Below are 25,924 nucleotides of genomic sequence, written 5' to 3' on the forward strand. Positions count from 1 at the left end.
TAACAATACCAACTGCCAGAAGTTGGAGCCCACAGACCTTGGCCTACTGCATCTTCTAAGGGTTCAGAGTCATCAAAGAGGATTGAACACACAAGGTGTTCCTTGACACATAAAGAGGTCATAGAAATGGGTCTAATTCAAATATGTCACGAGGTAAAGCAGACAAATTTTTTTCTAAAAGACTGTCACTCCTCTGCTCAGTACCTTCCTATGGGGCCCATCTAACCCAGAGTAAAAGTCAGTGTCTTACAATGAACTCAGGAACCCCTGGCATCTCAAGAATCAACATCATCTGCCCATGTATGCTCACTCCCATCTTCTTGCTATAGCCTATTCCATTCTAGCTATACTGGTCCCCCTTGAAAATCCTAAACCCACTTGTGTCTCCCAGCCTTTGATTTTTCTATTTCCTCTGCCAGATAAATACATGATGTGCTCTTATTCTGGATTTGGGCTCAGTGTTTTCTTTGCATCATCAATTCCTCTAGTATAAGCTTAATCCAAATACTGCATGTGATATCTTATTCTAAAAATTTTTCGTTGTTTATCTGAAATTTAAATATAACTGGACATCCTGTATTTTATCCATCAACTCTAGCCATGGGGGGAGGGAAAGAGAAAGTGAAAGGGAAAGAGAAAGTTACTGGTAGTTAAGGCTTTAAATAGGTTACCAGGTCATGAAGAGAGATGAACAGTTTGACAGCAGGTTTTCACGTGTTATTTCCCTCTTCAAAAACCTTTGATGACTCTCTGTCATTCTATTTAGTACTCAAAGTGCATTGTATTTCATACAAAAAGCTAAAGCCATCTTAATCTATGGCGGCCTTTTTTCCCAGTCTCTTGCACTCGTCTACAGCACTCGTCTCTGGCTCTCCACACAGTACAACCTGTAACTGCCCTGCAGAAACTACCTCCCTGCCTGTGCTCATGCTTTACCTTTCTGAAATAAATACCCTCCTTATTTTACTTTAAATGTAATTACTCATCTTTAAAGATCAAAGTCAAAGAGTATCACAAATAGTATCGTCTCTCTGCTCCCATGTCATAAATATTTAGGATGTTTATCATAAAACTTTATGATAACATTCATTGTCATACTTAATAATTGCTTATTTATGTGCTATTCCTCTGCTTGACGAGACTTTCCTTGATGTCAGGAATGTATCAGCACATTTAACAAAATCCCAACACCTAGTTCTTTCTTCCTGGTACAATGTTTAAGAGAAAAACATTGAAACTCTTCATAACCTTGTGTTATGAAATAATTTTTTGATACAACACCAAAGCGCAAGGTATAAAGGGGAAAATGATAAATTGGACTTCATTAAAATTAAAAACACTTGCATTTCAAACGGCACTGTCAAAGTGAAAAGATAATCTATAGACTGAGAAGAACTATTTGGAAATCATATAACTGATAAAGGAATTGTATGTGTGTGTGTGTGTGTGTGTGTGTGTACACACACACACACATCTATATATAAATAATTATTGTAACTCATTAATAAAAAGACAAATAACTCAATTAGTAAATGAGTAAAGAATTTGAAGAGACAGAGAAGATACATAACTGACAATAAAGACGTGAAAAGAGGCTCCATATCATTAGCCATTAGGAAGTGCAAATCAAAATCAAAATCAAATCAAATCAAATGCAAATCAAAATGCAAATCAAAATCACAAGGAGATACCACTTCATACACACTAGAGTAGCTATAATAAAAAGGCAATAACAGGGTTTGATGAGAATGTGATAAATTGGAAGTCACATGGTTGCCAGTGGGAATGTAAAGTGGTGCAGCCATTTGGGGAAATAGTACTTCAAAATGTTAATGTAGAATTTCCATGTGATTCAGCTATTCTACTCCTAGGAATCTATCCATAAGAATATAAAACACGTGTCCACACAAAGACTTGTACACAGATGTTTATAACAGCATTATTTACATTAGCCCAAAGGTGAAAACAATATAAATGTCTATTACCACATGAATATATAAATAATATGTAGTATATCCACATGATAGAATAGTATTCAGCAATCCAAAAAAATCTGATACTACAACATGGATGAAACTCAAACACATTTTGTTCAGCGAATAAAGCCAGTCACAAAAGACTATTCTCATTCAGTTTATGTGAAAAGTACCAAATAGGCAGATTTACAGTGGCAGCAGTAGATAAATCGTGCCTAGGGCTGGAGGTGGGGGTCAGCTGCAAATGATTGTTAATGGGCAAGAGGTTTCTATTTGGGGTGACGAAATGTTCTCAAATTAGATTATGTTGATAGTACAACTCTTTAAGTATATTAGACACCATTTATGCTGTAAATGGGCAAATTTTATGGTTATAAATTCTATCTCAATAAAGCTGTTTAAAAGAACCACTGGATTTTCTTTTAATTCAATAATAGGTCATTTCAGTTAAAGTGCCACAATTTATTTTAAAGATAAATCTACAAATCACTGTTAAATGATTTCGAACAAAAGTTATATATTCTTTTTCTAAGATATAAATCACAGTTTTTAAATGAACTTTTACTATGGAATTATGAGAAAATATATTAACCTCACCAGAAAATATATTTAAGGTGATTTGAATACATGAAATGTTACACATTTTTTAAAAAATAAAAGATTTAAGGGGCACCTGGGTGGCTCAGTTGGTTAAGTGTCCGACTTTGGCTCAGGTCATGATCTCACAGTGCGTGAGTTCGAGCCCTGCATCAGGCTCTGTGCTGACAGCTCAGAGCCTGGAGCCTGCTTTGGATTCTGTTTCCCTCTCTCTGCCCCTCCCCCACTCATACTCTGTCTCTCTCTCTCTCTCTCTCTCAAAAATAAATAAAATATTAAACATTTTTTTTAAAAATAAAAGATTTAAAAACACTTCAGAAAAAAAATAGAGAGTTCAGAAATTTTCTATGGATAGTCCCAAATTTCAAAGTAGTGTAAAGACCTTATGTTATACATCTGTTACTAAAGGAATTAAAAAGGTTAGCATTTTAAGTGGTTTTTTTTAGTTGCCTGATTACTGTTTATACTTAATTAAAATTTTCTTACCTTGAGCCCGTTCAAAATATGCAATTTTTAAACAAGATTTTAATGGACTTCAGGTGCACAGAATTGGACTAATCATTTTTCTAATTAGAAAATTAACATGATTCCGTTGACTTAACAAATATTTACTGAATGCATATGTGTGTGTGTATGAATACACACTACATTCTTGGTACTTGTCTATACCATATACCATGCATAATTTGTATCTTTTGATCTTTATATTCTGAGTAAAGGCAATATGGTAAAGGGTAGATGAACTTAACTGGGAATTAAAAGTTCTGCATTTTAGGGGTGCCTGGGTGGCTCAGTCTGTTGAGCATCTGACTCTTAATTTTGGCTCAGGTCATGATCTCACAGATCATGGGATCAAGTCCAGAGTCAGGCTCTGCGCTGACAGCACAGAGCCTAATTGGGAGTCTCTCTCTCCTCTGTCTCTACCCCTCCCCCACACATGCTCTAATTCTCCCTCTCTCTCTCTCAAAATAAATAAACTTGAAAAGAAAAGTTCTGCATTTTAATTCAAATCAGCTCTGTGTGATTACGTGAGTCTCAGTTCTCCCAAGTTCTTTAGGGTTCCAGAAACCTAAGTGTATTTTCTCCACTTACATAAAACATTTTTCAAAGCAAAAATTTGTTTTCTAGTGATTTGTGTAGCTTCTAAAAAATTGCCTTTTTTTTTAGTTGACTAAAGAAAGTCCTCAATGTGAGGAAGTAGAAGTTCTATTAAAGCTTAAGATCGTTTAGTTACCTGTAAGTAGTATACAGAGTTCAAAGATATTTCCTATTATGAAAAAAACCCCGTAATATCATACCTCAGTTATACCAAATTTGGGCGTAACTGACTGGCAATTGGCTCTAGCCTTCTTCCCTAAACCAGTTCTCAGTTGTTGCCTAATGATTATAACTGGCTTATCTCAGCTCCAGGTACACATAGTTGTGTCCTGTATAAGGGTCACCATCAATGTGTTTGCATTTTGTATCCATAAAAAACTGTCTAGAAAGTTGGTTTTTCATTAGCTTCCCAGTACCTCTTCATTGTGTGTGGCATTGCACACCTCAGGGATCTTTGGAAAGACCCTGAGGGACTCTGATCCCTCAGCAAGCAGCCATCTCAGCAGTCAGGGAAATAGAGTTGCTGGATCTCAGCAGCATCTCTGACATTCCTACATATTTGTAAAATCTCTTACTTCTTTTACTAGATTATCAGATGTTCAGTATCTGCAATTTAAGAGTTCAGTAATACCTTCAAGGTATTAGGTCTGTGGATCTGGCATCTTTAGATACCATTTTAAGATTAACTCCATCTTTTCTGCTATTTTAATTTAGATTTTCCAGGCTGCTTCTTCATGTGTTAGTTCCTGGACTTAGTAAACACCCCTTGCCATTGGTCTGTGCTCCCTGTTTGCTCTCTATTTTCTCTTTCTGCTCTGTCAGTCAGTGCTGCTCTGATGTGTCATTTGCATCCCTCAAAGTTCTGAGCTCTGCAAAACTGCACAATGCAAAACACAGGGCTTGTGGAAGAAGAGGGGTTTGTGTCACAACTTTATCAATGGCATAAAACAAAGAGATAGAAAACCAATGAAAATTGTAGCACCGTTTTACACGTTAAATAGTCAAGAATTGCATAAATACTGTAAATATGACTCTTGGACTTGAAGAAGACCTGAATTTTGCTTGCAGAAATGGATGTCAGATGGGTTTGGGGGTTTGTGCATTACTGTGAAGTGATGAAAGTGGGGTATCTGAAATCAGACAGAAAATTGTAACACGATGGGGGTGGTGTGACTCAAAGCCTGAGATACACTGAGGCGATGTTAGATGTCTGAGGAGCGTGCACGAGTTCATTTTGTGTGTTTGTTCCTACACAGCTCAGTTCAGCTGGGTATGGGATTCTGTGTTTAACCAGTGATTCTCAGGAAGGAAGTCGCGCATAAGAAAACACAAAATTTAGAGCACAGCATAACATATAGAGCCGTCGGATCATTATGTTGTGCACCTAAAACTGATGGAACATTGTAGGTCAGCTCGACTTCAATATATTGAAAAAAGGAAAACGCAAAATTTATGTAACATTCAAATAGTTTCTTCATGTGTCTATTGTATTAACACAGATTCATGTTTTCCAAACAAGCACTGTACTAAAATTAATGGTACTTTCTTTGCTTTTTCTCATTTTCTCATTCTTTTTTCATGTTTATCTTTTTTAATTTGGGTTTTAACTTGGGCAAATTTAATTTGCCCTTTTAATTTGAGCATCTGTTATTTGCATTTATGTTAAGGCAAAGTGCATCATCATTTTCTTATTTCAGCCTGGCTGTGCCCTTTTTCTTTTAGTGCTATTTCTCCAGTTGTGGCCCTGTCTCCACCACAGAACTTCTCCAGTACAGTTAGGCTGTAGGACACGCTTCTGAAGACATGGGTCACCCTGGTTTCTAAGCAGCAAGGGGAGAAATCAGTCTCAAAGTATTTAATCCTTTTAAACCTCCTTCCTGTGGGTTGTGTGCATTCATGACTTTTATGTTCTTAACAATATAGAAATCAAGGCTTTTTTTATGCTATACCTTTATTCTAGCTAGGTCACATTCACGCCAGGAATAACCTTCATTAAAAGAAAAATGTGTGTAAGTTCTTCCTCTGAGAGTCATTGAAAATGAAACTTGCAAATGCACCAGGATCTTGAATAAAAATAGAAAATATGGAGCACCTCAGTGGCTCAGTTAGTTAAGCATCCGACTCTTGATTTCGACTCAGGTCATGATCTCATGGTCCTGAGATCGAGCCCCTTGTTGGGCTCTGTGCTGGGAAGAGAGCTTGTTTAAGATTCTTTCTTCAATTTGACAATAAATTTCATATATTGAAAAAAAAAAAAGATTCTTTCTCTCCCAGGATGCCTGAGTGGCTCAGTCAGGAGCATCCAGCTCCTGAGTTTGGCTTGGATCATAATCTCACATTTCATGATATCGAGCCCCATGTCAGGCTCTGCGCTGAAAACACAGGGCCTAGTTGGGATTCTCTCTCTCCCTTTCTCACCTTCTCTCCCTCTCTCTCTGCCCCTCCCTTGCTCTCTGTCTCTCAAAATAAAAAACTTTAAAAAAATTTGCTCTTCCCCTCTGTGCCCCCCCCCCGCTTGCATGATATCCCTCTCAAAAATAAATAAATAAATAAATAAATAAATAAATAAATAAATAAAAATATTACACAGTATCTGTGCTCCTTCTTATCATTTAATAATATGCTGCTTATATAAATATTGTTTACAGTAAGCTTTGGATATAATTGACAAAATAATAACTGCCATTTGTTAAATGTTTGGGATACACAAGTGTTTCATGCTAAGTTGCATCTGTTCAAATGCATCTGTTAACCTGTTTGAAAATTACTGATCTACCTTTATATTTTAATGTCCATTAAGACTTTTCTCAAAAACTTAGTTTTTTTTCAAAACTAGTTAGGGTTCTTATTTCTCAGTGTGAAAGCTCCATCAGTTTCATTTCTTTAAGTTCATGGATTTTAAATTAAAGATGAAGAGAATCCTAAGTGCCATTTCTTGTTCTTTTCCTGCAGCGTTTGTCCAATGGTTCTATAGACTCAACTGATGAAACTAGCCAAATAGTCGAACTACAAGAATTGCTTGAAAAGCAAAACTATGAAATGGCTCAAATGAAGGAACGTTTAGCAGCACTCTCTTCCCGAGTGGGAGAGGTGGAACAGGAAGCAGAGACAGCAAGAAAGGATCTCATTAAAACAGAAGAAATGAACACTAAATATCAAAGGGACATTAGGGAGGTAAGTGATTCATAGCGGTTTCAGTCTTTGCTTTCTGAATGCTGCTTCTGAGATGCTTTTTGCAAATCTCCCCTAATGGCATATAATCTTTACATCTATTCAGAAAGCCAAAATTTGGGATGCATGATATTAGTTATGAAACATGTCCACTAAGACAAAAATAGTTTATTTACTTATCAACCCTTTAAATATGTATGGAATTTCATATCAAGTCTTGGGTAGAGTAAAAACTTTCTATAGTTTTTAATGAATTTTTAAAAAATTTAAGCTGCTAATTTTAAATAGCTTTAGATGTGGGTATGAATAATGAAATTGCTACACTCTAGCAAATGGGAATACTCAAAATCATTACTTTAAATTTTCCCCCTCTTATTTTGGTGTTGTGTCTGTGAGTATGAATATATATTTGGGAATGTGTTCACCTTTCTTTCTGCATGTATTCGGTTCTTCTTAGATGTAACATCACTTCATCTGTTTAATAGAGTACTTGAAAGTTACTGCAAAAAATACGAGATTTTTTTTTGTAACACTGCCTAATCATCTTACCACCTAAGGTGAAATGTTTAGAACCTTTCACTTTCTCACTCTATTCAATTAAAAAGAAAATTATTCATAATTGTTAAAAAATTTATTTGGTGACCTTTCACCTTTTGTCCTTTTTACATATTTGATCTTATTTACATTTTTGTATATAATTAACTAATTGTTACCGGAGTTGACTCCACTTTATGTATTCAATTATTTTTTTTCCCATTCCCTGTTGAGCCCATTTTACTTACTTTTGCCTCCAACATCCCCTTCTTTGATAAGAACAGATTGCTGACCTCCATGTTGTTGAACCCAGCATTGGATCCAATCATTACTCCCTGAAGTACGTCTTCAGTTGGGTCATAGCACCCTATACGCTTCTGATTTTCATCCGCCTTTACTTCCTGCCCTTATCTCGGGCTCCTTTATTTGCTCAGTGTCTCCCTAGACTAGTAGTGTCTTCCCTTCTCAATCTACTTTCACTTCCCTGCTAAGTTCATGCAGTCTCATGGCTCCAAAAAACACCTACTGCCTTATGAATCCCAGTTTATATCTCCGGCTTATCCTGTGTCCTGTTTCCCAGTTGCCTGTAAAATTAACATATTCTCAAAATTAATATATTCAAGAGTGTTCTCCTGTTATTCTCCCACCCCCAAGGAACCAGAGTTTCTTGTCTTCTTACACAGCCCACCTGTCCTCAATGCCATTATTGTTCAGAACAGAAGCCTTGGAGCTGTCCTTGGTGCCTGTTTCACTCACACACTGCATATGATTCAGACATAAACCCATTATTTCCAACTTCAAAACTTATCAATAATGTGACCTCTTCTCACAATCTTTATGGCTCTTCCTTATTCCACACAACCACCATCTCTCTCTGAATTATTACAGTACTCTTGTGACTAGTCTTCCTTCCGCTTCAGTCTATGCTCAACATAGCAACCTGAGTGACCTGTTACAATGTTAAGTCAGCTCAAGTTACCATTCTGCTTCAATGGCTACCTGTCCTGCTTACAGGAAAATCCAAGTCCTTACAGTGGTCTACGAGCCATGTACAATCTCCACTACCACCTTTCTGACTTCTGGGAACTCATCTCTTGCTGTTTCATTTTAGTCCACTCTGTTCAGTTAAGATGGATGGCCTCTTAAACTAGCCAGACCTATTCTATTGGGTTTTCTTTTCCCTCTTCCTTTTGCTCAAATGTTTTCTTCTCAGTGAAGTGTTCCCTAACCTTGTTATTTGCACATGTACACTCTTCCTCTTCTCTCATTTTCTTTGTTTTATCTCACAGTATTTACTGCCATCTGACACAATATATACTTTACCGATTTACCTGTTTGTCATATACCTCCCTCTCCCCTATACATAAAGGTTCATAATGGCTGGGAGTTTTGTTTTGTTGTGTTTTGTTCACTTCTCTATTCTAATCACCAACACAACTATTGAGCTTATAATAGGCATTCAAGAAAACTTTGTTGAAAGAATGGATATTTATAGGTGTTTGATGTAAATGTCAAAAGGCACGGATGAGATTAGAATGTGGGTTAGAACAATACCTACTATCTCAGAAAAAATGTAGATGATCCATGAAGTGGCAGGTTGCTCTGCTACCATGCAAATGATGATACTGTGCTCTCTACTTCTTTATATGAATTGATCGTTCAAAGACACGTCTGTCATTTTCACTCCTTAGCTGAAGGTTTGCCACTCTTCTATATCACTGTTAAGAAACACTACAATTTCTGGCTGTAAAGCTATTTGTTGAGGCCTTGCTTATCCTGGTTTCTTCATTCTCTTAGCCCCAGAGATTTAGCAATTTTCCTTTCATTTAGCACTCCTCTCTTGCTTCCTCTCTTCATGTTTATTTAATGCAGTGTCACAGGTAGAGCCCAGTATCTCCAGCTCCCCCTTTCTTATTGACTATGTAAAAATAATTCCTTAATTCTAATCGTCTTCAGGTGTAGGTGACAAAAAGCTAATTCAGATGGAAAATATCAATCATCTGATGCCAGGTGTTTTGTTTTTTTTTTTTTTTAATGAGGAAATCTCTTCGAATAGGTAAGGTATTCTGCTTTCATGTGGAATTCTTTTAAAATGTAACTATTCTTGGGGCACCTGGGTAGCTCAGTCAGTTAAGCATCCAACTTCAGCTCAGGTCACGATCTTGCTGTTCACGGGTTCAAGCCATGTCGGACTCTCAGCTGACAGCTCAGAGCCTGGAGTCTGCTTTGGATTCTCTGTCTCCCTCTCTCTGTCTGCCCCCCCCCCTCCACTTACTCTCTCTTTCTCTCTCTCTTTCAAAAATAAATAAACGTTAAAAATTTTTTAAAAAGTAAAATAAAATATAACTATTCTTGGGGCATCTGGATGGCTCAGTTGGTCGAGTGTCTGACTTTGGCTCAGGTTATGATCTCATAGCTCGTGAGTTTGAGCCCCATGAGCTGACTGTTCAGAGCCTGGAGCCTGCTTCGGATTCTTTGTCTCCCTCTCTCTCTCTCTCTGCCCCTCCCCTGTTCACTGTCTCTCTCTCTCTCTCTCTCTCAAAATAAATAAAAACATTTTTAAAAATTTAAATATAACTATTATCATCTCTAAAATTTTATGTAGTTATATTTTAGAAGAGATTCGTGAAGAATATCTCTCATCATTCACCTCTAAAGGGAGGTTGCAAATACAGATGCTTCAAGAGCCAGTCAGGCAATATAAATATATGACACATTTGGCAGTAAAGGTATAACATAGGAAGCGCTAGAAATTAATGAGACTTGGGCAAGAAACCTATACACTGCCTGACTTTCTGTATACATCATATGTGCTGTGCGTGTGTGCACGCATGTGTGTTAAGAACACCATGAAAGGCCAAATAAAATGTTTCCAAAAAGGTCCGATTGCCAGAGGCCCTGGTTTACTTCTAGGAAATTCTTAAAGACCAACCATGAAAACTATTACAGGTGTATTATATTTAATTTGTCTAATTTCTTACATCTGTCCTATCCAGAAGGTACTCATCATTATGCCCATTTTTCTCAATTGAGGTAAAGTGACTTGTCAAAGGCATATGCACTGCCCTCCGAGCATTGCACTCCTTCCAAACCCTCAGCACCAGGAAGACACAGGATCAGCCCAGCTCCAAAACCTGTGCTTCTTCCACTATGAGCAACTTCTAAAATCAACAAAACAGAATCATTTACCAGTGATAGCAATAGCATAAAAAATGCAGCTGCACTGTAACCACCACTGAAATAATCTTGTGCTCTCTGTTTCCAATAAGAAGAAAACCATGGACTTTAAAAAGGTATCACTTACACTCAAAACTCCAGCTTCCACTTTTATAATCCAGACTGTGGTCTGTGGACACACAAGGTCTACGAGATTGCAAGTATTTATAAGAGGAAAAAAACAGTGGGGGCACCTGGGTGGCTCGGTCGGTTAAGCTTCCGACTCTGGACTCTCAATATCAGCTTAGGTTGTGATCTTGTGGTTGTGGGATGGAGCCCCACCTAGGGCTCTGTGTTGAGTGTGGAGCCTGCTTGGGTTCTCTCTTTCTCTCTCTCTCTTTGCCCCTCCCACCATGTGCTCTGTCAACATAAATAAGTAAACTTTAAAAAAAGTGATTCTTCTTGCTACCCAATGTGTAACATTGCTAGCACAGTATGATTTATGTATTGTATTAGCACTACATATTTGTTGATTAAGGAAAAAAGGGGAGAGTAGGAAAAACCATATAATTAAAAGCTTCAATGCATTTTGCTTTATGTGTGAGGACTGTCTAGTATATCTAAAATGAATTATGTAAGTATATTTCATTAATGCTTTTAAGAATATATTTTTGTCATTATTCCTCATCAATAAGTAAATCTATTTAAAATTTACTTTTTGATGACTATGAGATATACTTTATTTTTTATGATTTTTTTTCTTTTTCAAATTTTTATTTAGATTATCATTAGTTAACATATAATGCAATATTGGTTTTGGAAGTAGACTTCAGTAATTCATCACTTACATACAACACCCAGTGCTCATCATAACAAGTGCCCTCCTCAATACCCATCACCCATCTGGCCCATCTCCCACTCACCTCCCTCCATCTTCCCTCAGTTTTTTTCTCTGTCAATAAGAGTCTCCTATGGTTTGTTTCCCTCTCTTTTTTTCCTCCCTTCCATATGTTCATCTATTTTGTTTCTTAAATTCCACATATGAGTGATATCGTATGGTATTTGTCTTTCTGAAATTTACTTTCTTTGAAGTTTTGTCTTAGTTGCTCCTTAAATTGACTGTGACCTATATGTAGTTGGGGGCTGGAGTAAAGCAAAGAACAGTACACATATTAAAAACATAGACAATCTTATAACATGCTTAGCTCTCCACTTTATAATTAAGAAAGCTACTAATTGGGGGAGTGCCTAGGTGACTCAGTCAGTTACGTGTATGATCTTGGTTTCCGCTCAGGTCATGATCTCACGGTTCATGAGTTTGAACCCCTAATTGGTTCTGCACTGACAGTGCAGAGCCTGCTTGGGTTTCTCTCTCCCTCTCTCTGCCTCTCTGTCACTTGTACTTTGTCTCTGTCTCTCTCTCTCAAATAATAAATAAATAAACTTAAAAAAAAAAGCTACTAATGGAGTATTGAATAATACTTTATTAAATATTATGCAAAATATGCAAATATTATGCAAATTTTGATGTGCAAAGAATTAGAATTTTTCTTTAAATGTTTATTTTTGAGAGAGAGAGGGACAGAGTGTGAGTGGGGGAGGGGCACAGAGAGAGGGAGACACAGAATCTGAAGCAGGCTCCAGTCTCTGAGCTATCAGCACAGAGCCTGATGCAGGGCTCGAACTCACGTTCCATAAGATCATGACCTGAGCCATAGTCGGATGCTCAACTGACTGAGCCGCCATAGTCGGATGCTCAACCGACTGAGCCACCCCAACAAAGAATTAGAATTTAAATTCTATATTGTTTTGTGAATAAAACCAGCTTATCTTTCTAACTTCCTATTAAGAGTTCTTCAAAAATTCCTAAGTAATTAAATGAATACATATCAGTTTTGTCTTTTCCATTATCTGAAACATGGAGTTTTATTTTTTAGTTTACTATGTCTGAGTTACTATAGAGTTATATTTATTTGCTATAATAAAGTCTATTTTGTAAACAAACCATAGGTCAAGAGATAATTGAATCTTTATATTCTTTTCCTCTTTCTTTAGGGAACAGTTTTTAGAGACTAGAAAAAGCTTCCCATTTTAGAATTTCTAAGTGACACACAGGGAAAAGATATTTCTCCAACTTGTAAATTCAAAATTTATTTTTGGCAACACAGCTTGCAGTTAAAAATTGAATCTCCCACATGAATCACTGAATTAAAAATGCAGTACCAAAGTCTGTACAGTGACTCCTGCATGCAATGTATGCCATAGAGTCAGATCAGCTAATTATAGGCACAATAGTAAGTAATAATCAAGAAGCTATTATTTATGGAGTGTGTATTATGCATAAGACTACACAAGGCACTTAAAATACTGTATCACAACAATGTTATATGGTAGATACTAGTATCCCAACCTAAAACAGAAAACAAAATAGACAAGCAAGCAGAGAAACCAAAAAACAAAAGAAAAGAGTATGAGTTATAGAAAAGGTAATCAGCATTCACCCATGATAACTGAGTTAATAAGTAGCAAAAACTGGGATTTGGAGTTAGTAAGTGTTACTCCAATGCTCATGTTGTCAAGAAACATGTATATGTCTTTAACTGAGTTTATCGCTATTATAATTTTATAAGAAGTTATATATGTAGGCTAGATTCAGAATTCTCTCTTTTGGTTACAAAATTGACACAATATTCCCAGAGTTCTATATGAAAATGAAATTAACAGTATACAGTTTAACAATACATAATTTTTCAAAGACAAATAATGTCAAGAGGGTACACATCTAAATACATGCGCACACACACACACACACACACACACACACACACACACACACATACACACACATACACACACAGAGTGCCCACCTACTTTCCATCTCACTTGCCTGAGATTCTTAATTTCAATCCTTTCGCTGTTAGTTGTGCTATTTTCTCTCTTATTTAATCGATGCCTTGCTATTATATGAGGATTTTAGTTCTTTTAAGTTACTTATTTATTTTGAGAGAGACAGAGAGTGTGCAAGTGGGGGAGAGGCAGAGAAAGAGGGAGAATCTCAGAAGGCTCCAACTGTCAGCACAGAGCCCAATGCGGGGCTCAAACTCACAAACCTTGAGATCATGACCTGAGCCAAAATCAAGAGTCTGATGCTTAACCCAGTAAGTCACCCAAGCACCCAGAGGATTTTAGCTTTTTTATTCTCTACTTTTCTCTCCCAATCATCCTTCCACTACAATTACCCCCAAATCACATTTAGTGTCACCATTATTATGGCTGTGTAGATCATTTCCACAACTGATCCAAGTAGTAATTTCCTATGATAGCATTTCCTTTTGTTGTACAGCTTTTTGTTTTTCCAGGATTTTATTAATTACTTGATACATTTATTTCCTTGCTTGTTTTTAAAACGGTGGTGTATCTTCGCAGCCGCTCCAACAGAGTAGTAAAATTGCATAATTTCAATTCAGTTATGGTCAGTGATCAAGCAGATAATTTATCATTCTTATTTTTATTTTCTTTAAATCATTCCTTTTTCCTCTTCCCTCCACGTCTCATCTGTACAAGCTTATTTGTAGGCCTGCTTCATTGTTTTAGCTGTAGTTGTGGGATTTACTTCTTCTATCATCTTGAAAATCCAGGACAGAAAAGTGATCAAGGTCCCTAAAGCAGAAGAGGCATAAAAACTAGAGCACAGATAATGATTAAAACTTTGAGAGAAGGCAAACACCTGTTGTAAAAGTAAAAGCTAGAAGTTAAGGATTCGTGCATATGGTTATTTCCAGGTGGTGATGAGGGAAAATCGGGAAATGAAGGACTATTCATTTCAGGACTTCTATTTCTTTTGGAAAAAAATGGAAGAAAATGTATCTGCTCTGTGCATGTGGCAGGACTGGCTCCAGATCCTGAAGGAGAGGACCAGAAGGGCTGCTTAGGAACATTGACCAAAGGAATTTGGATAGCAACATATGGAAACCACCACTACCAACTCAATTTTAGGCTCCTTACGCAAAGAAGCTCCCCACATTATCAGGAAACCGCCACAGGCCCATGAGGCTTGCTTCTGCAGCTGACTTTTCTTAATATCTTTTTTTAAAAAGTAGGTTATCCACCTACTAGTAAATGTTCATGTAAGCTGTTAGGAAGATAAAATCATCTCCATATTATCTATGAATTAGTGGTTTAAAAATTATAGTTGAGAATAATATTAATGCCATGGTTATTACATTCACACTGATAGCTGATTTTTCCATAGAGTTGTGTATTCTTTGAGTTTTCTAAATTCTTGGGGCACCTGGGTGGCTCAGTCAGTTATGCACCCAACTTCAGCTCAGGTCAAGATCTCACGATTCATGAGTTCAAGCCTCACGTCGGGCTCTGTGCTGACAGCTCAGAGCCTGGAGCCTGCTTCTGATTCTGTGTCTCCCTCTCTCTCTGCCCCTCCCCCCTTGTGCTCTGTCTCTCTCTCAAAAATAAATAAAAACATTAAAAAAATCTTTTTTTAATTGGAATATATGTAACAAGGAAAATGGTTAAGTTCCCAAGTCAATTGGTCAATTCATTTGTGAATATGACTCTAATTTACTTCTCTGGGCCCTCCTTTTTTTTACAAATGTTTATTCATTTTTGAGAGAGAGAGAGCGTGAGTGGGGGAGGAGCAGAGGAGGAGGGGACAGAGGATCCAAAGCGGGCTCTGTGCTGACAGCAGCAAGCCTGATGTGGGCTCAGACTCACTAACCTTGAGATCATGACCTGAGCTGAAGTCATACACTCAACCTACTGAGCCACAGAGGCACCCCTGGCCTCCTATTTTAAACACTGGGTTACTCTTACTTATATATGTAGATGAGGATACTGGTGATATTGGTTATCCTTATTTGAAGATTGATTTGCAGTTTGGAATGGTAGCCACCATTTTACTGATTTTATGGTTTACAACTGTACCCATAATTGTACTTATCTCTACTGTATAATGAGCTAATCTATCTGCCACTTCTTTTCTAATGCCAGTTCTACAGTAGGCAGTTTCTTGTACTCCATTCCATTCTCAGAGAGAGGAACTTTTTGTTAACCCAAGATGTAAAAAGAATTCTGACAGGTAAATTGGGAAAATTCACATGAAATTTGGCATGCTTTCCATAAAAAGAAAGGAATGAATATTGCTTCAAGAAAACGGTAGCCTTTGTATCTTACTATTTTATTTAAATAACAAGACAATACAGTAAACTATGTGAAAATCTGATTTTAATTAATTTATTATTTTAATTGTAGGCCATGGCACAGAAGGAAGATATGGAAGAAAGAATCACAACCCTTGAGAAACGTTACCTCAGTGCTCAGAGAGAATCTACCTCCATACATGACATGAATGATAAATTAGAAAATGAGTTAGCAAATAAAGAGGCCATCCTACGACAGGTTGAGTATCTTATCTTGGTTTTGTTCTCGTCCATGTGTGCTCTCACCATTCTAACAAAATACGGAGTAAATAAAATACAGTATTTCTTGGCATTCAACTGTTCTCTAAAATTTAGAATGGAACTGACTCAACAGATGTGATTTCTAGCATGTAATTCACAAATATGTCTTAATAATAATAAAAATAATTACTAATATTTACTTTGGGTCTAGACATGAAACAGACACTGCTAAGCAGTTAACAATTACCTCACTTAAATCTAACCACCACCTGTGAAGTAAGCACAATTATTATACCGAGGCATCAAGGTTCAGAGACATAAAAACTTTACCAATGTCACACATCTGGAAAATGCCAGTTCTTAATGGAAGCCCAAGTCTGTTTGGCTCCAGAGCAGAGTCTATTTGGCTCCAGAGTTCCATATTGGACAAACTGTGGCCCATGTGCCAAAACTATAACTGTTTTATAAATAAAGTTTTATTGAAACATAGCCATACTCATTTATTTAATCATTTTCTATGACTGTTTTTGTGCTACAACAGTAGAACTGAATAGTTGGAACAGAGACTAAATGATACACAAAATCTGAAATATTTATTATCTGGCCCTTCAGAGAAAAAAGTTCTGTTAACCCTATCTCTAGAGCTTGGGCTGTTAGTCATTGTGCTACATTTCATCTCTCACTCCAGTTAATATTATAATTTTCAATAATATGCTCTCATGGTACGTCTGAAACCTTAGCGTTGAGTTATACTGCACATGTCCACATTTATATTCACTGGTAACTTTTATTTCTTTTTGTTGCCATTGGTAAGAGCTTTTCTATTTTTTTAATGTGCTGAATTTTATTAAGGAATGTGAGTAAGTAACATATAAAAACATGAGTACAGTCATCTCTTTGCACAGTAAGTGTGGTTGATTTTAAATCTAGAATAATGGCAGAAACCCTAGTGTCTGGTGTTAGTTATCCTTACTGGGACTCTTTAAGTGTCTCTTTTTCCATCCCTGTTTCAGATGGAAGAGAAGAACAGGCAGTTACAAGAGCGTCTTGAGCTGGCTGAGCAAAAGTTGCAGCAGACTATGAGGAAAGCTGAGACCTTACCTGAAGTAGAGGCTGAACTGGCTCAGAGAATTGCAGCTCTGACAAAGGTATTGCCATAAAACAATTAGTCAGTCTAGATACACTCATAGAAAGGAGTAGTGATCCAAATGGAATCTATAGATTGTCTTTAGGTTTCATGAAATTTAAGTTTATTTTGTCTTTATTATACTGGTTTATTGCTTAGATGAGTTTTTCATATTATAGATCTTATTTATGCTGACATGAATGATTTACATTAAAATGTGATGATACCTTTGCCTGTGTAAACGTTAGCAAAAACAAAATTTTGTATCCTGATGGTTGATTTTCCATGATAATATTTGAACATTAGAATAATCACTGAATATAAACAAATAATGATGAAATTTAATATGTATATAGATAAGTTGCAATAACTTAATAGCCTTAACAGAAGTTGTTTGGTATTAAAAATGTAGGAAATATCATAAGCGGTTCCTTTCTGACTATATATGAAAACATTTGTTAGCAGTTGGAAGTTAGATTTGCAAAAGTCTAAATTCTAAAGTTACTAAATAGAAAGTGGTTTTAATAGTTACAGTTTCTTCTGAACCAATTAAATTCAATAATAATCTGAGGAATATTCAAAATTATCTACTATGTTATGGCTGTCAAATTCTACAATTATACACATATTGTAAATTTTGCAACCATTATAATGTTAAAAATGACTTATCATTCACAGTGAAATGGAAAGGACAGTGCTTCAAAGTGTATATGTACAACAAAACTTCAGCTTTGCTCACTAAAGGCATGTTTTACTTTTAATATCAGTTCAAAAATGTACAAACATTTTAGATATTCATGCAATCATTGCTCAGTGCTACATTTTCCATGCACCTAATAAATGGGTAAGACAGACAGATAGATGAACTACAGGTTACAAATTCTGGCATTAGGACTATCCAAAACAGTCAATACAGCAATACAAAAGTAGGCACACACATTTGCTTTCCCAAAAAAGTCAATAATTAAAGAGGAAAAGTAGACTGATGCCTATTGGTTAAAATAAGATAATTAGTCAGGTAGTGAAAAGACAAATATTTGCAAAGTAGAGCAGGGTTAGAAAGTTTTGGAATAATTGCTTGTCTACAGAGTATTGGAATAACCAGCTGAATAAAACATTAGTGTGATTAGGATAATGTCACAATCTGGATCCTTCTATAGTCATAGACATACCATAAACCCTTCTGGCAATTTTAGAAATGTGTGCTTTCTCAAATAAAGATAAATTTATCATTTGATTTGGGAAATAATCTCTAAATTATATAAAAATGTTCAAATATAGTGGTAATATTCTATTTTTTCTTGCAAACACATTTAAAATTAATCAACTATGGATAAGGATGTGTGTGTGTGTGTGTGTGTGCACGTATACACACACACACACACACACACACTAAGGCTCTTCATTTGAAGAACATGAACTTATATAGAGTTATTGAACTGAACTATTTTCTGGAGCTTTAAGTGAGTGACTAAATAATAAAAATAATTTTGTAAAACTTTAGTGTAAAATAATCAATACTATCCTGAGTAAAATACGAGAAAGTCTGGAATCTCTTCCAAAATAATACAATTTAAAATTCACCAAGTAATTGCTCCTAATTAACTTCTGATGGACTGAGGACAAAACATACTTTAAAATATAATACTTGACTTACGAGGCTTCAAAGTATATATCCGTAAGCATCCTTAATTTAGAATATAAAAAAATAACTTGAAATAGGTGTCTTATCTTTGTTCCCCTCATTTTTTCTCTGGGGCTCTTACTTGTTTTTGATACATACTTTCATTCATGTACCCAAAATAATTTCTTCAGTTTACATCTAACTAATAATATATTGCTAAAATTTCACTTCATCTGAATCCTTTTGATTTCCTCCTTTTTCAGTAGAGTTTCATCTTTCTTAAGAAGTGTTAAAAATGCTAGAGTTCACTGTGTTTCTCTTTTTTACTGCTTTCTCTTCAGGCTGACTTTATATCAACACCATTATTTCAACTACAGAGTTTCTAGATTATTGCCATATTTAATATACACTTGTCTAGAGAAGAGGTTTTATCCTCAGCACACTCCCTATGCTTGTAACATTTTTTATAACTTTTGAAGATGCTCTTTCATTTGTTTTCCCAAGTTTTATGGCTACAATGATCTTGTACTTTTTCTTCTCCTCTGTTCAGACACTTTTAGGGACTATCACTAGAACCAGTTTTATTTATATATTTTTATCACTTCCATATTTTCAGTATCTCACTGTTATTGATCATCATAATCTTTTTCTACTTCTTACTATTTTTGATACTAAAGTAAAAAGATTTCTGCTTAGCTTAAACCTAGGCTTCCCTCTCCTATATTATGAATGGCATTCTAAATAATGTTTCAGGCATTTTATTTGGCCTATATATTTTTTTCTGCTTTTATTATCTGCTACCTATTGTTTTCTTCTCTTTGACCCACCCCATCTGACTTTTATTTCTTCCCCATTTCAAAATCTACTCATGTTTTTTCAAAGCCATTTCTGCCTATAATTTCCTCTAAACTGTAGCTCATTTGAAATTTTCCTATGTCATATTAAAGAGTGAAATGAAGATAAGCCCTGTATCCCATCAAGGAGTACAAAAAATAGATTGTTTTTGTGTGGCTTTTGTATTTACACTAATTACTTAAACTACAGTCTTCACAAGGCTAAGATGAACATAAATCAATACTATTGAAATTGATCCCAGTTTTTGTTTAGAAATGATGTCTGAATCTATTCTGTGGTTGATAAGATGTGTGTGTGTGTGTGTGTGTGTGTGTGTGTGTGTGTGTATAGATAGGTAAGGAAAGCTCATTTAAGGCTTTAGAAAGTCAGAAATATTGAGGAGTGGCTACAGATAAATGTTAACATTGGCTATAGCAAGTATACACAAAATTATCCAATAAAGACTTTGGGATCCCAATTTTATGATTTATTATGTTTACTTCTTTAATTAAAGTGCATATTCCCTCAGCAGGGACATAATTCGTATTGAATTCCATAAGGTATTTCATTCATTTTAGTACCAGTAAAACATATCAACAATAACAAAGTAATTTAAACTTGACAGAATTCTTGCTCAATCTTTAAGTGAATTTTTACAATGTTTAGTATGTTTTCAATAGTTAAGATGGAAAGAGGTAGAAGTTTTAAGGACCTTTGGGAAGACCTACTGGGCTTGTGTTTTTAAAGAGACAGCTTTGGAAATTGAAATGTTCATGCTTTGACTACCTTGAATCAGTCACCTGATTAATTTTTACACCACCAACTGCATGTTAAAATGTACTTTTGAGAGATTACAGATATCTTAATGAATTTAGATGATATCATTTCAACAACATTTTGACCCATTTACTATATTCCTATTTGAATTCTAGGTTTTAAGTGATATTAGAAAACCATTTTGTGACATTTGGGAACTATGGTAGCTTTCTGTGTTTCTTCTGCTTGGAAATTTGGGGAGAGAAATTGGTTATTTGTTATTTCTTCATTATTTCCCCATTTATGAAACAAGAATCTCAAAAGGAAAATCTTACAAATGTAAATATTGAGTTGTAATCTATATAAGTACACCAGTTAAACGTTAAATGTTTATTTTATAGATTAGTTGGAATTTGTTGCATAAAATAGTACATATGTGTGTGAGCCAATACATGAATAGGCTACTATTTCTTTTCAGGTACTGCATGACATATTTATATATAGTCCTATATTTGCATAAAGTAAGTTTCACTGTTTTAGAATAAACTTAGAGAATGTAATGGAATATGCTCTGGAGTTAAATCTTATAGATCTAACAATAGAACAATTTTGATGTTATATATACTTGTAATTATGATCAAAATGTTGATTTAACTTTACATGTAATCTGTGCATAACATACTAATACAATTCAGCTATCAGCAATGTCACATGTGTTAACACTCTGTGTCTGTGATAACCTGACAATCACCTCCAAGACATGTAACGAATCCTGGCACTGGGCAAATATTAGCTGACAAAGGCACCATGCTGCCTGTTCACTTTAGGGCGCTATTTTGTTTCCATGGCAACAAATCAATGTAGAAACAGTTTCTGAGTGGTTCCTAGTGTCATTCAGGAGACTTTGTAAGTAAATATTCTTGTCCTCACAATATATTGTCACCTTGATAATTTGAGGACTTCTAATCGCTTTCATTTACAATGTCAAATTAAGACTACATCTGAGAATAGGTGCCAGGGTACTAGACCAGGTACTACACACTTGTATTCAGAGACCAGAAGTCAGTTTGTCAGCTCGTCCCTGTTGCTGAGGAAACTCAACCCTGGAATTGGAGAATGCCCATAATAATTAATCCTGTGGCTTAGTTTGTCTTGATGTCTACAGTGTTAGGTTTGTAATAAATTTTTTTCCAAATTTATTTCACCTGGGTCGTTGTCCTAGCATACACTTCAACGCTGAGACACACAGTTTGCATTATTTTTTAGTAATATGATAAACAAACCAAAATACAAAACATTTAACAATCTATCAGAGACATATTCTAGTGTTTGGTTTCCCATAATTCCAACTATTACATGACTCTTTCAGAGTTGCTTTAATTCATTCTGTAGTAGTCTTTCATCGCCAGCCGTCACTAACCTTCCATACCTTAGGTTGGTAGCTTTTTATTTGGGCGTATCATTGTTTTTCATTTATAACCATTGACTGCATCGTGTTCACCAGATATCAGTGTAGTTCTTTCCATGTAAAATTCTGTCTATTAAAGTATTAAATTTGCTGTCACATTTTTCTTTTAAGCATTCTGTGCTATGTTCTGTTCAGTGTCAGTGTCTTTAGTTCTGATTTTTCAATTTTGTCCCTCTCCTTTTCCTTGACTTGTTAGTCTGATCCAACCTCTTCTACCTCATCTGATGATTATCAATATGTTATGGAAGCTAAACTACAAGAAATGATCTCCATACGTAGGAAGGTAGTCCTACTGGACTTTACTTTCTATTGCTAAATAGAATCCATCTAAGTTTTTCTTTTCATTTATAAAAATTATGTTATTTTTATTTATTGATAATCAACCATCTGTGCAGTTCAGTGCTTCAGGAGCTTAAGATTGGACAATGGCAGGTTTGTGTTCAAACCATGCACAGTCTGCATGTTACATTTGGCTGATTTCATTGCTCATAAATAAGTCCAATGTTTTGCTGATGCTTGGATGTAACAGGCCTTTGTAGCTGACACATTTCAAGCAATGCTGTTCAGCTGCCTGTTTAAAAAAAGTTTATTTTTTGAAAATTACATTTGCGGTTGGTAGTAGCTTGCTTTACATTTTATTTCAATTTATTTAGAGGTACAGTGTTAATCAAATCTTACATGTCAGGTACATATTTCATATTTCTTAACAGGCTGAAGAGAGACATGGAAACATTGAAGAACGCATGAGACATCTAGAAGGTCAACTTGAAGAGAAAAATCAAGAACTTCAAAGAGTATGTATATTAAGAACCACTCCCCTCAATCATCAGTCTATGGGCATGTAAGAAATGAATGTCTTTCCTGAAGATAGGTTATATTTAAAATCTTATGAATATGCTCTGTGCATTTTAAAGGAAAAAAGAAAAGGTTCTGCCAATTTAATCACACCAGACATAAAATGGAATCCAATTTTAAACTAGAAAAATATAAAAACAAACCCAGTGCTTTTTAAATGATTGTTATGTCAAGTTTATTTATTTTTTTCTTGAATATAAGGCTAGGCAAAGAGAGAAAATGAATGAGGAGCACAACAAAAGATTATCTGATACGGTGGACAGACTTCTGACTGAATCTAATGAACGCTTACAACTACATTTAAAGGAAAGAATGGCTGCCCTAGAGGAGAAGGTAAAATGACAGAAGGGTAGAATCACATGAATATTTATCAATGTTCTTAAGAGCATGGTTGTTTTATACCCTGCTGTAATTATTGTATTGGTCGGATGATCCATTTATTTTCCTTAAGTATATATGACATAGTCTTAGAAGTGAACGAGTAGTTTCTGTAAAAATGTGTAAGATAAATTTTTAAATGAGTAAAAGTGCTGCATGGTATGTAAATCTTGCATATTCTCATGATCATATAGATAAATGTATTAAAATGTATTTTGTGGTGAAAATACTTAGTTATTCTTCACCTGGTGTGCAAAAAAAGAGCAGTGAGACAAAAATCGATTATTTTGGGGATGTCTTGCATTGAACTATTCACATGTTTCAAGTAACTAAATCTACTGCTTCTCTAAAAGCCAAAATGAGTAACTGAATTTATATTACCAATAGAACTAATCCTACTACAGTTTAGGAACGCAATAATTTCAGCTGCATCATCCAAAAATTGCCTCTTTACAGTGTGCAATGTCATTCACAATGCTATGTGTCTTGTTGATAGTTGGCAACTACCACACCAGCACGAGTTACATGAGCTGGTTGCCGATTTCAGAGCAGATACAAAGGTAGGGGCTAAAACCCAGGTGGACAAATCATTTTGGAAATTGAGAATGAATGCCAGTCACTACTTAAGCTAGACATTTTCCCCTGACCCAGACAATAAACCAAAATAGAAAAAAATACTCCCCTGAAATTGTTAAAGTAGACTGGCTAACTTTCATTACAAAGTGATAACCTTCTTCCCATTCAACTCCAAATGCGTGGCCACTTTACCAATCACTACACTCTTAGTTTAGTTTTACTAAAATTAAATTTGAAAAAATACATTTTTAAAAATCATGCTTTGTGGTAATATAAAAAAGCATAAAGCTTTTACGATAGTAATCACTTCATGACAAAATTTTAAAAATAATTTCTATGATGCAGCTTATATCTACATGTCATGAGATGTAACAGTTTTGTAAATAGCTAAAATTTCATTTATATTGCTCTAATGATTTAACCTTTATTGGAAATTATTTATTCTGTATTTGAAATAGAAGGCCAGAAATTAAACTTTCCAGAAATAGGATCTGATAATTTATTTTTTTCCTCAGATGATAAAAATGAGTTCATCTGAATCCTTTATCTGTAATACCTTTGGCTAATATTGAGTTTATTACTCACATTTTCTCATTTTAAAAGTAACCTAATTATTTCAAATTTTAAAACACTGAGAAGAAGAAAATATAGCTTAGAAGATAATATTTATTCCATTTGCCAGTCCAAGTGTTACAAAATAACATTTCCCATTTAAATTATGTATTTTTCTAAATGTTAAGGTATTATGTTTAAGGATTCTATTTAAATGTGGTTTCCATGGAAACCAAGAAATAGATGCACCAAGGAAGGAATCAAAGAGAAGGAATCAAAGAAGATTCTTGAGCAATAAAACATTAATCTACATATTCAATTATTTTCTCTTTAGTTAATTATTTTTCTTTCTTTTCTTTAGAATGTTTTAATTCAAGAATCAGAAACTTTCAGAAAGAATCTGGAAGAATCTTTACATGACAAGGTATAATGGAAACTTACATTTTACCCATTTTTCTATTTTAGACTGACAAATGTGTTATTGTAAAATAAATTTGATAAGAAATAAATTTAGGATGCTACCTTTTTAAAACAATTTTAACTTTTGTATTATACGTCCAGAAAAGTGTACATATCTAGAGAGCTTGATAAATTTTTGCAAACCAAACACACTGAAAATCAAGTCTTGTAGCCCCCTTCTTGTTCAAATACAATTACTACTCTTATCCTAAACGATAATCACTGTCTTATTTCTAAAAAAAAAAAAATGCTTTTGACTTTTTGTGCTTTACACAAGTGGAGTAAACTAATTTGTATTTAGTTTGAGATATCATTTAAGCAGACATGTATTAAATATCATGCACAGTGATTGTGCTGAATTATGTTTGCTACATGATCCTGGTTCCAAAGTAGCTGAAAAATGTAATTGAGAGAGAACACACCTTTGACAAAGCAGCAAGTTGCAGAGGAACAGATGCCAAGTGTTGAAGGAGTGAAATATGTAGTAAGAGCTACAGGTAGGAGAGACTACCATATAGTGCTGCTATAAATAAGGCTTCAGGGAGGTGTCACTTGACAAAGCTCTATGGAAAGGGAAGAATACGTTACAAGCCTTTCAAATACAGTGCATGTGGCATGATTGCCAGTGCTTTGTGTGAGGCAGGAGTGGTAGGGAGTTTCATTTCTTAAATAATGATGGGCATAACCTGGGGCACATGGGTAGCTCAGTCAGTTAAGCGTCCGACTTGATTTCTGTTTAGGTCATGACCCCAGAGTTATGGGATCAAGCCCTGCATTGGGAGCAGGGCCTGCTTCAGATTCTCTTTCTCTCCCTGTGCCCCTCCCCCTGCTCTCTCTCTCTCTCTAAAATAAAATTTTCTTAATTTTTTAAAAAAATAATAGCATAACATTTGGCTGGAATCAGTTATTCCTGTTATAGGACATATTATATAAGAGGCAGTTAAGGACCAAATTATGAAATGTTAAAAGCTGTAATTGCTAATATATCTTCTCCTTCTTCATTAGCCTATATATTTTTTAAGTCTATTAGTTATTTTGAAAGAGAGAGAGCATGAGAGCAGGGGCGGGGCAGAGAGAGGACAGAGAGAATCCCAAGCAGGCTCCATGCCATCAGTACAGAGCCCGATGGAGGGCTCGATCCCAACAACTATGAGATCATGACTTGAGCCAAAATCAAGAGTCAGACACTTAACTGACTGAGCCACCCAGGTGCCCCACCTATAAATTTTTGTTAGCAATTTTGTCTGATTTCATTTTGTTTAGCACAGGAAAATAATGTAATATAAAATTATTGACTTAAAAAGTGACCTACAAATGTGTGTGGAACAAAAGAGAAGAGAGAGAGAG

At 35.3% G+C, this 25,924-nt stretch overlaps 1 protein-coding gene across 20 annotated transcripts in view; it reads left to right on the forward strand.

Annotated features, from left to right (window-relative positions):
* Positions 1 to 25,924, forward strand: part of PPFIA2 (PPFI scaffold protein A2) — a 478,162-nt gene that overhangs the window by 348,563 nt on the left and 103,675 nt on the right. For 10 of the 20 annotated variants that reach the window (XM_040491314.1, XM_040491316.1, XM_040491319.1 and 7 more), the window contains 7 exons: positions 6,624 to 6,845; positions 15,801 to 15,947; positions 16,963 to 17,097; positions 21,954 to 22,040; positions 22,468 to 22,551; positions 22,814 to 22,945; positions 24,480 to 24,542. In XM_040491314.1, the coding sequence (XP_040347248.1) occupies positions 6,624 to 6,845; positions 15,801 to 15,947; positions 16,963 to 17,097; positions 21,954 to 22,040; positions 22,468 to 22,551; positions 22,814 to 22,945; positions 24,480 to 24,542 (870 nt within the window). The remainder of the gene's footprint in view (positions 1 to 6,623; positions 6,846 to 15,800; positions 15,948 to 16,962; positions 17,098 to 21,953; positions 22,041 to 22,467; positions 22,552 to 22,813; positions 22,946 to 24,479; positions 24,543 to 25,924) is intronic. The other 10 variants (XM_040491322.1, XM_040491323.1, XM_040491324.1 and 7 more) reach the window with 1 other exon arrangement.

This window comes from Herpailurus yagouaroundi, unplaced genomic scaffold (assembly GCF_014898765.1).
Source record: "Herpailurus yagouaroundi ecotype Mexico unplaced genomic scaffold, PumYag 182, whole genome shotgun sequence".
In the NCBI taxonomy this organism is placed as follows: Eukaryota; Metazoa; Chordata; class Mammalia; order Carnivora; family Felidae; genus Herpailurus; species Herpailurus yagouaroundi.